A 12546-nucleotide genomic window follows, 5' to 3' on the forward strand; every position below is an offset into this window, starting at 1 on the left:
GCGCTGCAGCTGTTTCACCTTGCCTGCCCAAGGTGGTCTAATAAAAAGCTGAAGGACCTATAGCTAGGCAGAAAAGGTTGGGCAGGGCTTCCGTGCAGAGAGAACTCTTACGGGCATCACACATAAGTAGAAGCAGAAAGTGTGTGGTCTTCCATGACTGGTTTCATTCACTTAGCATGCCATTTCTATATTCATGCTCAGATCTTGATCAGTTCCCAATCCTTCACACGCCTGAAAAGTACTTCATTGCACGACCCTTACCACTTTCCTTTTGCCACCCATCATCAGAGGGGCATTTTGGTTATCCCCGCTTTGAGGCTACTGTAAGCAAACAGCTATGAATACTCATGTCTAAGCTTGTATGTGGACAAATGTTCTGGATTCTACTGGATGTGTGCCCAGTGAGAGAGCCTTACGTATAACCCTTTGGAGCACTGTATTGTGGACTGTTCCTCAAGGACTTGTAGCAAACACTTTGTTGTTGTAATAGGAGCGTCAGGGCTGGATCCCCGGCACCCGGCCACCCGCACGACTAGCTTTACCCGAAATAATTACACGGAAACTGTATTCTTTTAAACACTGCCTGGCCCATTAGTTTCAGCCTCTTAACCCATTTCTAATAATCTATGTAGCACCACGAGGTGCGCTTACCAGGAAAGATCTTAACCTGCGTCTGTCTGGAGTGGGAGAATCATGGCGACTCTCTGACTCAGCTTCTTTCTCCCAGCATTCTGTTCTGTTTTCTCATCCTACCTAAGGGTTGGCCTATCAAATGGGTTTAGGCAGTTTCTTTATTAATAAGAAATCACTCCCACATCACTTTGTCACCATGGGCACTGCCCTGGGAATGAGCCATGAGGGTCCTAGTGGGATTTGTAATACACGGAGCTGCATGTCTGTCCATTAGAACTGCCCCACTCCCAAGGGGTTGCCCAAGGGCTCCTAGATCTCCGCTGTTACACATGGCCTAGAGTGACATTCCCAGAGTTCTTGTATAAACCAGTCAGGGAAGTGGGGGCTGGCCCTGCTTCTGCCACTGAAATCTAGTGAAGGCCGGCAAGCCTTTTAGTCTCAGCTACTCGCCTGTCCCGAGATTCCTAGACTGCCTCACCTTCCAGGTGTGAGGCCCATATATTAGAGAGGGCTGGAACCTCCTCCAGCCATGCTGGACCATAGTCAACTAGTTATTCTTCCTTGGAGACTTTCAGGACAGAAAAAGAAGGAGGCACTGGTTCCCAGGGCCTTGTTGAGAAAGGCAAATGGGAACTTGTCACTTTACTCTCCTTTTCTAGACCACCCAAGGGACCTGGTAGCACCCCCAGAAGCTTCAGCTTGGCCAGTGTCGCTCAAGATGAGGAGACAGATTTCAGCAGTGTCTCACGCATATCTCCAAGCTGCCAGGCTGAGCTCTCCCTGCACACATTGTACACACACCCATAAAGAAGGCATCTTCCCAACATTCTCTTCTGGCCTCCATGCACCAGGCACATATGTGGTACATCGGCACACATGCAGGAAACATCAGAGTTTTGTCATTGAAGGGAAACCCCTTTATTTGCTCTAGCTATCTGTCCCCCTCCCCCGCCAAAGTTGAAGTTCCTATCTATGTGCTCAAGGCTCAGGTTGAGCCAGGAGATCCCTTGGAGGAGGCTGAGAATCTATTTCCTGTCACATCTGGGTTGTTTCCTAGTGCCCGGACTCAGTGTTTGGTGGGCAGCTTCAGTTTTTTAGTGACTGCACAGGATCAAGAAAACAGCCTGCCCAGCGGGGACAGGCCCATAATGTAGATCTTCTGATAGTGGTGACGTGGGGCTAGACTCAAGAGTTGCTGGAAACAAGGAAGTTTCAGCAATAGGATCTCATCTTGGAGACACCATGGAGGCAGAGCAGGAGAAGCCGAGGAGCTCAGGAGAAGAGCAGGGAGGAGGGACCTGGGGACACGGTGTGCAGGAGAAACGCAGAGCAGGACTCTTGCACATACTCAGCACTGGGGGCTTCAGTATGGGGAGCGGGCGGTCCTGTGTTTGTGCAATTTGCAGGAATCTTCTTCCGGCAGCCAGTACATCTTAATGGCGTCACTTGGGTGAATGCCCCGTGATATAAAGTCCTGGTTCATGAGCATCAGGTCTCCAGGAAAGCCACTGATGGGGAAGAGGTTTCTGTTCGTCAGGCCCGTGATGTGCCGCTCCCGTCTCTTTTTAGGGAGGAAAGTCTTCCGGTCGTTCCGATGGCATATCAAACACTTCTTGGGTTCTTCTGACTTGAAAATAACGTCCATCGTAATTTCTCGTGTTTTGGTGGGTTTGAGCTCTGCCTCCCCTTTCTTCTGGCTGACTTTATCAGAACTATCCCCTTCTTCTCTGGATTTGTCTGTGGCGGTGGAACCCAGTTCCGCTCCGGACCGCAATGCGGCGCTCCAGAGCCTTTCAATGTATGGAGGAAACTGCTTACTCTTCAGGGCTCCTGCCAGCTGCATCCTTTTGATGTGCTTGTTGATGTCCGTCACCTCTCGGTGGGGCATCTTGAACTCCTCTGAAGGCAGAACCACCTTTGCTGTCCATATTTTCTCCCGGGGTCCACACACAGAGCACAGAGAAGAGGACTCTCTTCTATATTCTGTCGCCTTTTTGTAGTCCGAAGACTGTGCCTGTAGTTCTTTCAGCATCTTCCATTCTTTCTTGTGTTGGTCTGCCAAAAATCTCCTGGCTGCTATAGTGTGCACGCCACCAAGATGCTGGAAATAGAACACAGATGGTTAGAAAATCTCAGCACCTAGGGATAGGCAGCCCTTGTGGAAAGAAAATTAGCTTGCGGCTGGTTCTCCCTCCACTGCTAAGAGCACTGAATTCATATAAATGAGAAAGAGGGTAGACATTGGGGATCAAATAGGTCTGGGTGCAAAGCCTGGCTTTCCTTCCATCCACTATGGATTTAGAATCATTTTATTGACCTTATGAAGATTACTGTGGAGTCTCATAAGAAAATGTATGTGAGACTAGCGTGTGTGTGTGCACGTGTGCGTGCGTGCATGCATGCGTGCATGCATGTGTACATGCGTGTGCATGCCTGTTGTGTGTGATATTTTCTTATCAAGGTGACTAAACACCTGAGAAGGAATTCAAAGGAGAAGCACTGGTTCTGGCTCACAGTTTGAGGGGACACACTCATCATGGTAGGGAAGGCACGGTGGCAGATGGCTCCATGGCGGTGGGGGCATGGAGCAGCTTGCCCACCTCTCAGAGGATCAGGATAGGAACAAAGGCCAGGCAAAACCCAGAAGGCCCATCCTCAGGGACCCATGACCTCCGCCCTTCCTCAACCAGTAGAGATCACCCCCTTAAAGTTCCATAACCTCTCGAAACTGTGCCACAAACTGGGAGTCGTGTGTTGAAAGACATAAACACATGGGGGACGCGTTACACTCAAAGTCCAACATAGTGCCAGGGGAGTCCTTAAGAAATGACAGTCTCATAATCTAGTATCACAGTTATATTTGTGGTTTTCGGTATGTGTTTTCTGTTTGAGTATGCGTATGTGTTGCTGACATATAGGGGGAGGGTGCATGTGCCTTCGGAGACCAGAAGACCTTAGGTGCCTTCACCTATCACTTCCTTTCACAGTCCTCTCACAGAACTAGAAGTTGCCATTTTGTTTAGGTTGGCTGGCCAGCGATCTCCCAGGGTCTGCCTGTTTCTGTTCTCCGGTGCCAGGGTCACAGCACACGCAGTCATGTCTGACCTTTTTACATAGGTGTTAAGGATTCAGCCAGGTCTGCACAGCCAGGGTACTCACCCTCGGAGCTACTTTTCTGGTACAGTATGGCTGTACTCCTGGTTGGGATGTTCAGAGAGTGAAATCCATCAGTAGACACAGCCAACAGGAGCTATTGTGGAAACGTCTGTGATCGGTGGTTTATTTTTGGTTTGTTTTTTTGTGAGACAGGGTTTCACTGTAACTTTGGAGCCTATCCTGGAACTAGCTCTTGTAGATTTTGAACCCTGGGATTCCTCCTATCTCCACAGCCAGACTCCAGAGGGACTTTGCCCATGCAAACTTGAGAGCACTTACTTGGATCTCTTGTTCCATTGGGGAATATTTTCCGAGGGCGATGCGTGGATCTGATCTGTAGAATGCCGTCCATATCCTGGAAGGCAGGGGGGCAATGAGTTAGAGCTCTCAAAAGGGTCTTTCCAGTGTCTTCCCGTGGTGAGAAACTGGCAGGTGGTGGTCCGACATTAACTAGGCTGAGGACACCTAGGAAAGGGCTGGGTACCCAAGCCATACTCACCACAGAGGTGATGCCGTACAGAGGTCCTCTTTGTGGTATGGAAAATCTTGAACTATCAAGGGGTGGCTGACACTGGAGGTCTTGGATGGCTTTCTGTTATCTTGCTCTCCCTCAGCAGTGGTCCCTTCCTGGGCCTTCAGATGTCCAGCTCTCTGGCTTCTAAGCCTCTGAAAGCGATTTTCCCACTCTTTAATCATACTCTGGCAATAGGTTAGGGCAGGAGGTGTTACTGCCTGGAGTTTGTGTCCTACACAGTTTAATGGGCTCATAAGGGACAGCCAAGAGCACTTACCATGTCATAACTGGCTTAGCCAAGGCCTTATTGTGAAGTCTGTTGAGTGACTCTTGGGGTATCAGGAAGAGACTAGACAGAGTGTGGCTGGGAGGCAGCGCAGCTCCTCGCCTCGAACAGGATGAAGACTTTGCATCAATGACTACTTAAGGTGGTTTTTGAGGTGCTGTTTTTTTCTTAATAACTATATAACAAAATTATTTCCATATTTTGGTCAAATAAATTACAAATGTTTACTCCTATACCTTTCTATCAAACATTTTACACATGCCTTTTTATTTTTATACACCTTTGTTTTTTTATTTTATGTATTTGCATGTGTGTCAGAGTGTATGCATGGGTGTCACATGCACGCAGTGCCTGTAGAAGCCAGAAGAAGGCATCAGATCCCCTGGAATGAAGTTATGGTTGGCTGTGAGCTGTCATGTGGATGCAAGAAGCAGAACCGGTGTCCTCTTCTGCAAGAGTGACAAGTATTCTTAACCAATGAACTATCCAGCCCTGCCTTTTCAGTTTCTTAGAAATGTCTTTTGGTGGATGGAAGTCCCTATGTTTATGCCAGGTGTATTCTAGTTATTGATATTTCCCTTTATGGTTAATGCTTTCCTTATGCTGTATAAGAAATTGTCACCTATCCAAAGTAGGAAGATACACTCATACACATGTCATTAACTCTAGGATAATCAGTAACACTATAATTTATTAACTGCCTTTTGTATTTTCAAGTTATTTTTGTCATGGCTGTAAAGCATGTGTGCTTATGAGCAAGACAAAGAACTCTCATCTCTGCATCCACAGTCGTCCCTACAGCCACCGTCCTGGACTCTGGCTCCCTCTGGTAGGATCTTACAGCTTATGCCAATCACTCTTCTCATTACTTCCCTTGAGTTTCTTCTGTCGTGTGCCTTGCTGTAGTAATGAGAACCATTCCTCCTGGAAGCCGTCTTCGCCATGGGTTTTATCACACCAATAGGAAAATAACGAATATATTCTTCTCTTGGTTTCTTGTGCTGCTAAGATCCACCACAGAGCATGAGCAGGGATTTCCTGAAGTATAGGCAGACACAATGCTGGCTAGTTTTATATCAATTTGATACAAGAGTCATCTGGGAGTAGGGAGCCTCAGTTGAGAAAATGCCTTTATGAAATCAGTCTGTAGGCTAGCCTATTAGGGCATTTTCTTAATAATTGGTAGGGAAGGGTTGAACCCATTGTCGTTAGTGTCATCTCTGGGCTGGTGGTCCTGAATTCTATAAGAAAGCAGACTGAGCAAGCACCCAGGAGCAAGCCAGTAAGCAGCACCCCTCCATGGCCTCTGCATCAGCTCCTGCCTCCAGGTTCCTGTCCTGTTAGAGTTCCTGTCTTGACTTTTTTTTGTGGTGGACAGTGATGTGGAAGTGTAAACAGAATAAACCCTGTCCTCCCCATCGTGTCTTTGACTGTGACATTTCATCATAACATTAGTAGCCCTGACTAAGACACATGGGTTCCTAGATCTAGGGAACTAATATGGCAGGCATTCATCTTCAAATTAGGGCTAGCATCTTTGTTTCTTTTCCCATGACTGTGAAAAAATACCCTGATTAAAGCAGCATAAGGGAGAAAGGCTTTATTATAGCTCACAATTCGAGGTACAGTCTCTTAGAATTCAGGCATCTGTACTGGCCTGCCTTTGGGGTTCAGACACAATGTGTCCTCAACTGTAACCACCAAGAGCACCTCCTACACACATTCACCATGTCCCCCTTTAAAAGGACCCTGCCCACCTCCTAGCTCTCTTTCTCTGTCTCTCTCTCTTTCTGTCTATCTTTCTTTCTCTCCTCCCTTCTCTTCTGTACTCCTGTCCCAAGAGGCTGGTTTTCCCTCTCCTCTCCCCTCTTTTCCCATTCAATTTCCCCCAGTAAAAACCCCTCCACTTGCGCTCTGTCACGTGGTGTCTTTCTCTCCTGCACTGTTTTTATTTTTAAAAATTACAACAATCTATCATGGTGGAGAAGCAAGGCAGCAGGGTCTTGAAGCACTGGGCAAATCACACCCAGAGTCATCAAGAAGAGAGCCAGTGAATGCATGTGTGTTGCTCAGCTCCCTCTCTCCAGCTATGCAGTCCAGGATCCCACCCAAGGAATGGTGACAGCCATGGTGGGTGGTGTCACTGCTCCAGAGGTTGTGGGACCTGGGAGAAGGGGGCTGCTAAATGAGGCAGACTGCAGTCTCACTCAATGGTCATCTTCACTCAGAGAGTTCAGAGGGTTCACATGGGTACAGTTCACTTGGGTTCAAGCTGTGTGCAATAATAAAGACGAACGGTATGTGGCAAAAACATGTTTCCCACAGAGTTAAACATTTAACGGGGTAACAGCAACAAGTAGCCATAGTAACCGGAAGGAAACTCCTATCTGCAGCACCTGGAAGGAGCGTGAAAATGCATCCCAAGAACAATTTGGTGTTTTGAAGAAAATGAGGTTACAAGAATGTGTCCTGTTCTCCTGGAGTGTTCTCACAAGCCCACAGAATTCTCCCCTGACTCCATTCCCAAACTGTTGCGATAGAGCACGTTTTCCTACCTCGACACACTCCCACATGCGCAGAGGCCCATATCCTAGGCAATTCCTTGTTTGGTCAAGCTGACAGCTACCTCCAACCATCACAATTAACAAATGAACATTTTTAAGAACTGTTAAGCTCCCCTAAATATGTTACTAGATGTCTGATATTAAAGCCCTAATGGATTAGTTGAACGTTCGTGCAAAGACGTACTACAGAATGGTGTGAGGCAGCACACACCTGCTAGCTGTGGCTCTCTGAGTGAGTAAAGTTGTTGTGTTTGATAACTAAAATCCAGGACATCCATCAAAGTTTAGTTTCAGAAATATCCCACTTACTTATCATAGGAAATAGTTCATTTTTTATTGAAAATTCTGTTTTAGCTAGCAGGTTGTTTTATACATGATTTGACAACTCCACCTCTGGGCTGGTGGAGGGGCAGCACTTACCATGTCTCTGGTGTAAGGAGTCCCATGGTGTTAATGTTAAGATACTGCTATGAGTGATAGCAGGGGATGTGGAAGAAGGGAGAACTGCACGCAATTGGCTCTCTTTCATACTGCCTCTTGCCGTCTCTGGAGAACCTTCTCTTGGGTTTTGTACTGCGTGTGAAGGTCTTGACAGCCCTGTCATGTCACCTGAAAAATAAGGCCAGAGCTGTCTTAGACATGACCTGGCTTTCAGCAGGGCAGACACTATCTACTTGGACACTTAGTTACTTCTCTGTTGCTGTCTGTGATACAACACCACGACCAGGGTACTTCACAGCGGAAAGAGTTTGTTTCAGTTTGTGGTCCCAGAGGGTAAGAGTCCATCATGAGTGGACGTGACAACAGGCAGTACCCATGGTGTCAGGAAGCCATGAGATCACATCTCCAAATGCAAGCAGGAAGCAGTGGGGTCGTTTAACTCTCAAAGCCTGCCCTCCCAGTGATGTACTTCCTCTAGCAAGACCCCACCACCCCATAACCTCTTCACATAGCGCCACCACCTGGGGACCACGTGTTCAAATAGCCAGGACTGTGGTAGACATTTCTTGTCCAAACCGCGGTAGACACCTTGCTAACTTCTTCCTTTCCACTTTTCTAAAACCTCCCAACCTCACAACTGTGCTCTTCTTGGGAACCTAGTAGGCTGGGCTTGCAGAAAATTTCTGGGACCATTGATGAGTTTAATGGATGATATCTATTTTAGGAGAGATTACTGATCTCTGTGAATTCAGGAAGCCTCCCGTGCCTACAGGTTCTGCATCTGAGGATTCAACCATTCATGGTTCTTAGAATGAACTTCCCTGCACTCATATGGAAGCCTTATAGAATGATGTCTGGATCCACCATCCCCTTCCCCATACTGCCACTAGAAATTGTGGTGGGCCTGGGGTGTGATTGGGTTTCAGGACATCTGGATGCTCTCTGGGGTGTTCTATTGGTCAGCATGGTAGAGAACCAGTACATTGCAAAAGTCTCTGGGGATACTGTTTACTATGACCTCATCTCTGACGTTTCTTCTCTAGGAGATCTTGATTCTATTTTCTCCATCCACAAAATGATTGCTGGAATACCGATGTTACTCAATAAATACTTGTGGGATAGGGAATGCTTAGATAATGATTGTGATACAGGGCAGATTGGGAGACTTGTGCTGTAGGAAGAGAGCTCAGGGCATGATGGGAGTAGGAAGACTTGGCTTGATGAGAACAAGACCTCAAGTCTAATCAGCCTGAATGGTGAGACTAGTTTCTGCTGAGGGCTTGGATGAGGCCTCACTTCATAAGTATGAGATGGGATTCTTTTCTGAAGAGACGAGGGCAGTCCTTAGGCAGGAAAGGGGAAGACAGAAGGATTGTGTATTGACAGGAGTGGGGACCATTGCCTCGTTTGGGCTCTTATTCTCTGTGACTAGGCTGTGAAAGGTCCAGCCAAGCCTGCAGAGAACCCTGGTGCTGAGGGAAGGGTGGGGCTGCCACACAGAACAGGCTACAGTCACAGCCAGAAACACAAGCCAGGCCAGAAGTGAAAGGACAAGTGTTTGCTCAGGACCCCCAAGGTCAAGCTCTCAGAACAAAGGGAGGGACAGAGGGCAGAGATAAGGGACAAAGACAGGAGACAGGATAGATGAAGGAGAAAGGGAAGGGAACAAGAGAAAGGGGGCAGGGATATTTATCTCAGAGAATAGAGACTTGGCACATAGGAAAATAGCAGTTTATAATGGTACAAGGAGAAACACTGTGTTAGGATGAGGTGTTTAATTTTAATTGGGTGTGTTAATTAGGTGAGCCAAAGGGGGCTTTTGATTACTGGACTCCAATATTTTGATAGTTGAACCTTGGTTGTCAGTTTCAGAAGGAGGAAGTGGCCAAATAAGGGAATTATCCTTGCTGACCAGCCTTAGGAATGTAATCTATGGTTTTTAGCAAGGCAGGAGGGATGGGAGAGAAGGGCAAAGTCTACCAGAACCATGCTTACTATGCTCAAGCTGGCCAGAGTCCCCTCATGGAGCATCTAGTGCAGTCCCCAGCCAGGCAAGAGGCGAATCTCCGGACCTACGTTCCTCTTCAGTTGTGTTCACTTTCCCAGTGAACAATCAGTTCAGCCTTATTTCAGAGGGGCTGAAGAGAGGCAAGAGGGTGAAAGAGTGGGAGTTCCCATAAAGCCTGGGCTCTGGAAACCCCAAGAACGTGTGAGCTGTATTTGTTACTTTCTGTTGCTGTGCTAAACACTACGACCAAGGAAACATATAAAGAGGAGCTAATGTGGGCTTATGATTCAAAGGAGAAGTTCATAACAGTGGGGGAGGCGTAGCAGCAGGCAGCCAGAGCAGGAACTGAGAGATCACACATTCAATCACAAACATAGAACCAGAGAGTGAACCGGAAGTAGGCAGGCTATAAACTCTCAAAGGCTACCCCAGTGCTGCGCTCCTTCCAGCAAGGCTCCACCTCTTAAAGGTTCCAAAACCTCCTCAAACAGTGCCAACAACCTGGGACGAAGTGCTCTAACACATGAGCCTATGGGGACATTTCTCATTCAGACTACCATGGAACCCTTTGACTGAAAGGTTTGTTGCAGGAAAGGGAGCTTAGAGTGGCTCATGGCATTCAGAATCTTAGGGATGGTGACTTCACAGTAATGCCAGTCTGACCTTGACTCTGTTGTCTGCAGACATTTGCACAAACTCGACCATAAGGAGTTGGCAGGGAGAGCCAAAACGCTTTCTGGAGGAGAGACAGAGAGGGCTGGTATGTTTGGGAGAATCAGTTTGATTTGCAGAGGGAGTGGGTGGATGGAACAGGGCAGAGTTGGGTATTTTGCTGTCCCTCTGCCATTGAAGGAAGCCTCTGTTGGTCCATTGGCAGGAATCATACCCCCTTCTCATGCAACCAAAAGTATCCGTCTGAGTCTAGAGTTGCATTAACTCCTGAGCTCACGGGGCAGTTGGTTTCCTGGTTAGCTGGGGTACAGAGCCTCTAACCTATCCTGTAGTCTCTGGCAGTTCCAAGGCATATCAGATTACGGAGGAAACATTGTCTGTGGTTTCCCTTATCTTCCAGTAACAACTTCCTGTATTAGACAGGCGTGGCGATGGCGCCAGGCAAACCCTCCTGTGAGTCTGCTGGTTCTACCACAACCAGACAAAGCTGGAGACTGTGTGGGAAGAATTCCTGTTTGGAGCCCTTCATCCTGTTTGTGCAGTCTGGACAGAAATAAAAAGGAGAGGTGACCCTTCCCCACCCCTGGGGCTGTACCTGGCCAAGTTCATAGATTAGGCTGTTACTCTTCCTTCCACGATGAGAGGGGATGGGAAGGACCTGGGGAAGGACAGTGTGAGCAGGGAGTCCTGGCTCTCCTCCCATAGTCCTGTGCCTTGTGCCCCATTGGATAACTCCATTTGAGTTGGTAGAAAAGGAATCGGCTCTTTCTGGAAGGTTCACCCATGTGACTCACTGTGGATGGGTGTGCATTGAGCCTGTGGAGGCTTAAGAGAAAGGGCTGAACAGGAATCACCCAAAATCAAGGGGTTTGATAGTGAATCAGAGTTCTCCCAAACCAATGTGGTACCACCAAACAGAGAAGCAAGAGTCCAGGGTATTTAGGGTTGGGATCTAGTGATGGGACGAGACTAAGGTTTTACTGTGTAGACAAACTATGCCTCTCTCCTTCTCATTCACTAAAGAACTCAGGGAATGGATTAACTATTGAGTGCTTGTTTTGCGTCTATTAACGTCGTTTACAGAACCTATGAGCAGTTTGTTTTGCAGAGGTTAGTGTAATACATGTTTATTTAACAGTGCAAGCAGAATATTTCTCTCTGGTTCGCTTTCTCTGGTATTCACACACTAATGCATTTCGTCGAGTATTGCCCTAAGTTCTGCTCTTTATGCTAGACGCTGGGAATACAGCGATGAAAACGACAGGGTTCTCGAGGAAGAACTTGCGCAGTGGGGTGAGACAGACATGTAAGGCCACTGAGCTATACAATACTCACTATAGCAAGAGAAGGGATACTCTCACGCTGCTGAGCCTCTGGCTCAGAAAGAGCTACAGGGCAGCACTGAGGGTGTCTAAATATAAGGCGTATGGAAGTGTGGGAGTTTTTCCTTGTCTCCTGTGTTTGGTATGGATGGTTATCCACGCAGCTCCCACAACAGTGGCAACAGCAGGTGAGCAAACACAGGGAGACGGGATTTGGGAAGCTCCTTCTCTAGGCTTCTGTTGGGAAAATCGCTGCTTGGCTGTTGGAACACATGCCAGGCTCTCATTCACACACGTGTCTGTCTCCTGCCGTGGAGCAAAAAGTGAATGAGATAAGCCCGCAGGGAACAAGAAAGCAGCAGACTGCTGCTGTTTTGTGGATGTTCCTTCATCCTGGTGCCCCTGAGCTATGCAGCCCCTCAGTGGCATCTTTATTGATTCATTTTAAAGATAGGGTTTTATATATCCCAGGCTGCTTTGATCTTGGAATCTCGAACAAGCTATGCAATCAAGAATGAACTTGAACTTCTGGTGTCCTGCCTCCACCTTGTAAACGGGATTATAGGCATGTACCACTATGCCTGGGTGATCTGAGGTTGGGTGTCTTGAACACAAGACACGTTAGGTGAGTACTCTATCAACTAAGCTGCATCCCCAGCCTTCGATGACTTCTCTTGGGCAGCTCCTCTCACTGGACCCAGCACCAGAGGGTACCAGGAGAGGCTAGCAATGGACATTCAGCTTCTGCTGCGCCCTTCAGAGATGTTGGTGGGGTGGTACTCTACCTGAAGGGAAGGAAGACTTAACACCTGAGCTTTCTGGTTCCTAAAGCAATTTCCTCTGCTGGATATATGCTCAGGATATAAGTAGATGCCAGAGAAACACAGACTTTAAGTAGGTTCAGAAGAGCCTGGAACAAGCTGGGACCAAAGGAAGCCCCCCCAACGGCT

The 12546-nt window shown here is 47.6% G+C and overlaps 1 protein-coding gene across 2 annotated transcripts; it reads right to left on the reverse strand.

Moving 5' to 3' along the window:
• Window positions 1–1402: 1402 nt before the first annotated feature.
• C5H10orf120 (chromosome 5 C10orf120 homolog) lies at window positions 1403–4720 on the reverse strand. 2 transcript variants are annotated; one of them, XM_075972528.1, is made up of 4 exons: window positions 4581–4720; window positions 4289–4455; window positions 4069–4144; window positions 1403–2734 (listed from the first exon to the last, which is right to left on the reverse strand). In XM_075972528.1, the coding sequence occupies exons 1-4, from the start codon at window positions 4581–4583 to the stop codon at window positions 1997–1999; spliced, it is 984 nt and encodes a 327-aa protein (XP_075828643.1). In that variant the 5' UTR covers window positions 4584–4720; the 3' UTR covers window positions 1403–1996. The 2 variants fall into 2 exon arrangements, with proteins under 2 accessions (XP_075828643.1, XP_075828642.1); XM_075972527.1 differs by lacking the exon at window positions 4581–4720 and having other exon boundaries at window positions 4289–4485.
• Window positions 4721–12546: the final 7826 nt, after the last annotated feature.

This window comes from Microtus pennsylvanicus, chromosome 5 (assembly GCF_037038515.1).
Source record: "Microtus pennsylvanicus isolate mMicPen1 chromosome 5, mMicPen1.hap1, whole genome shotgun sequence".
Taxonomy (NCBI): Eukaryota; Metazoa; Chordata; class Mammalia; order Rodentia; family Cricetidae; genus Microtus; species Microtus pennsylvanicus.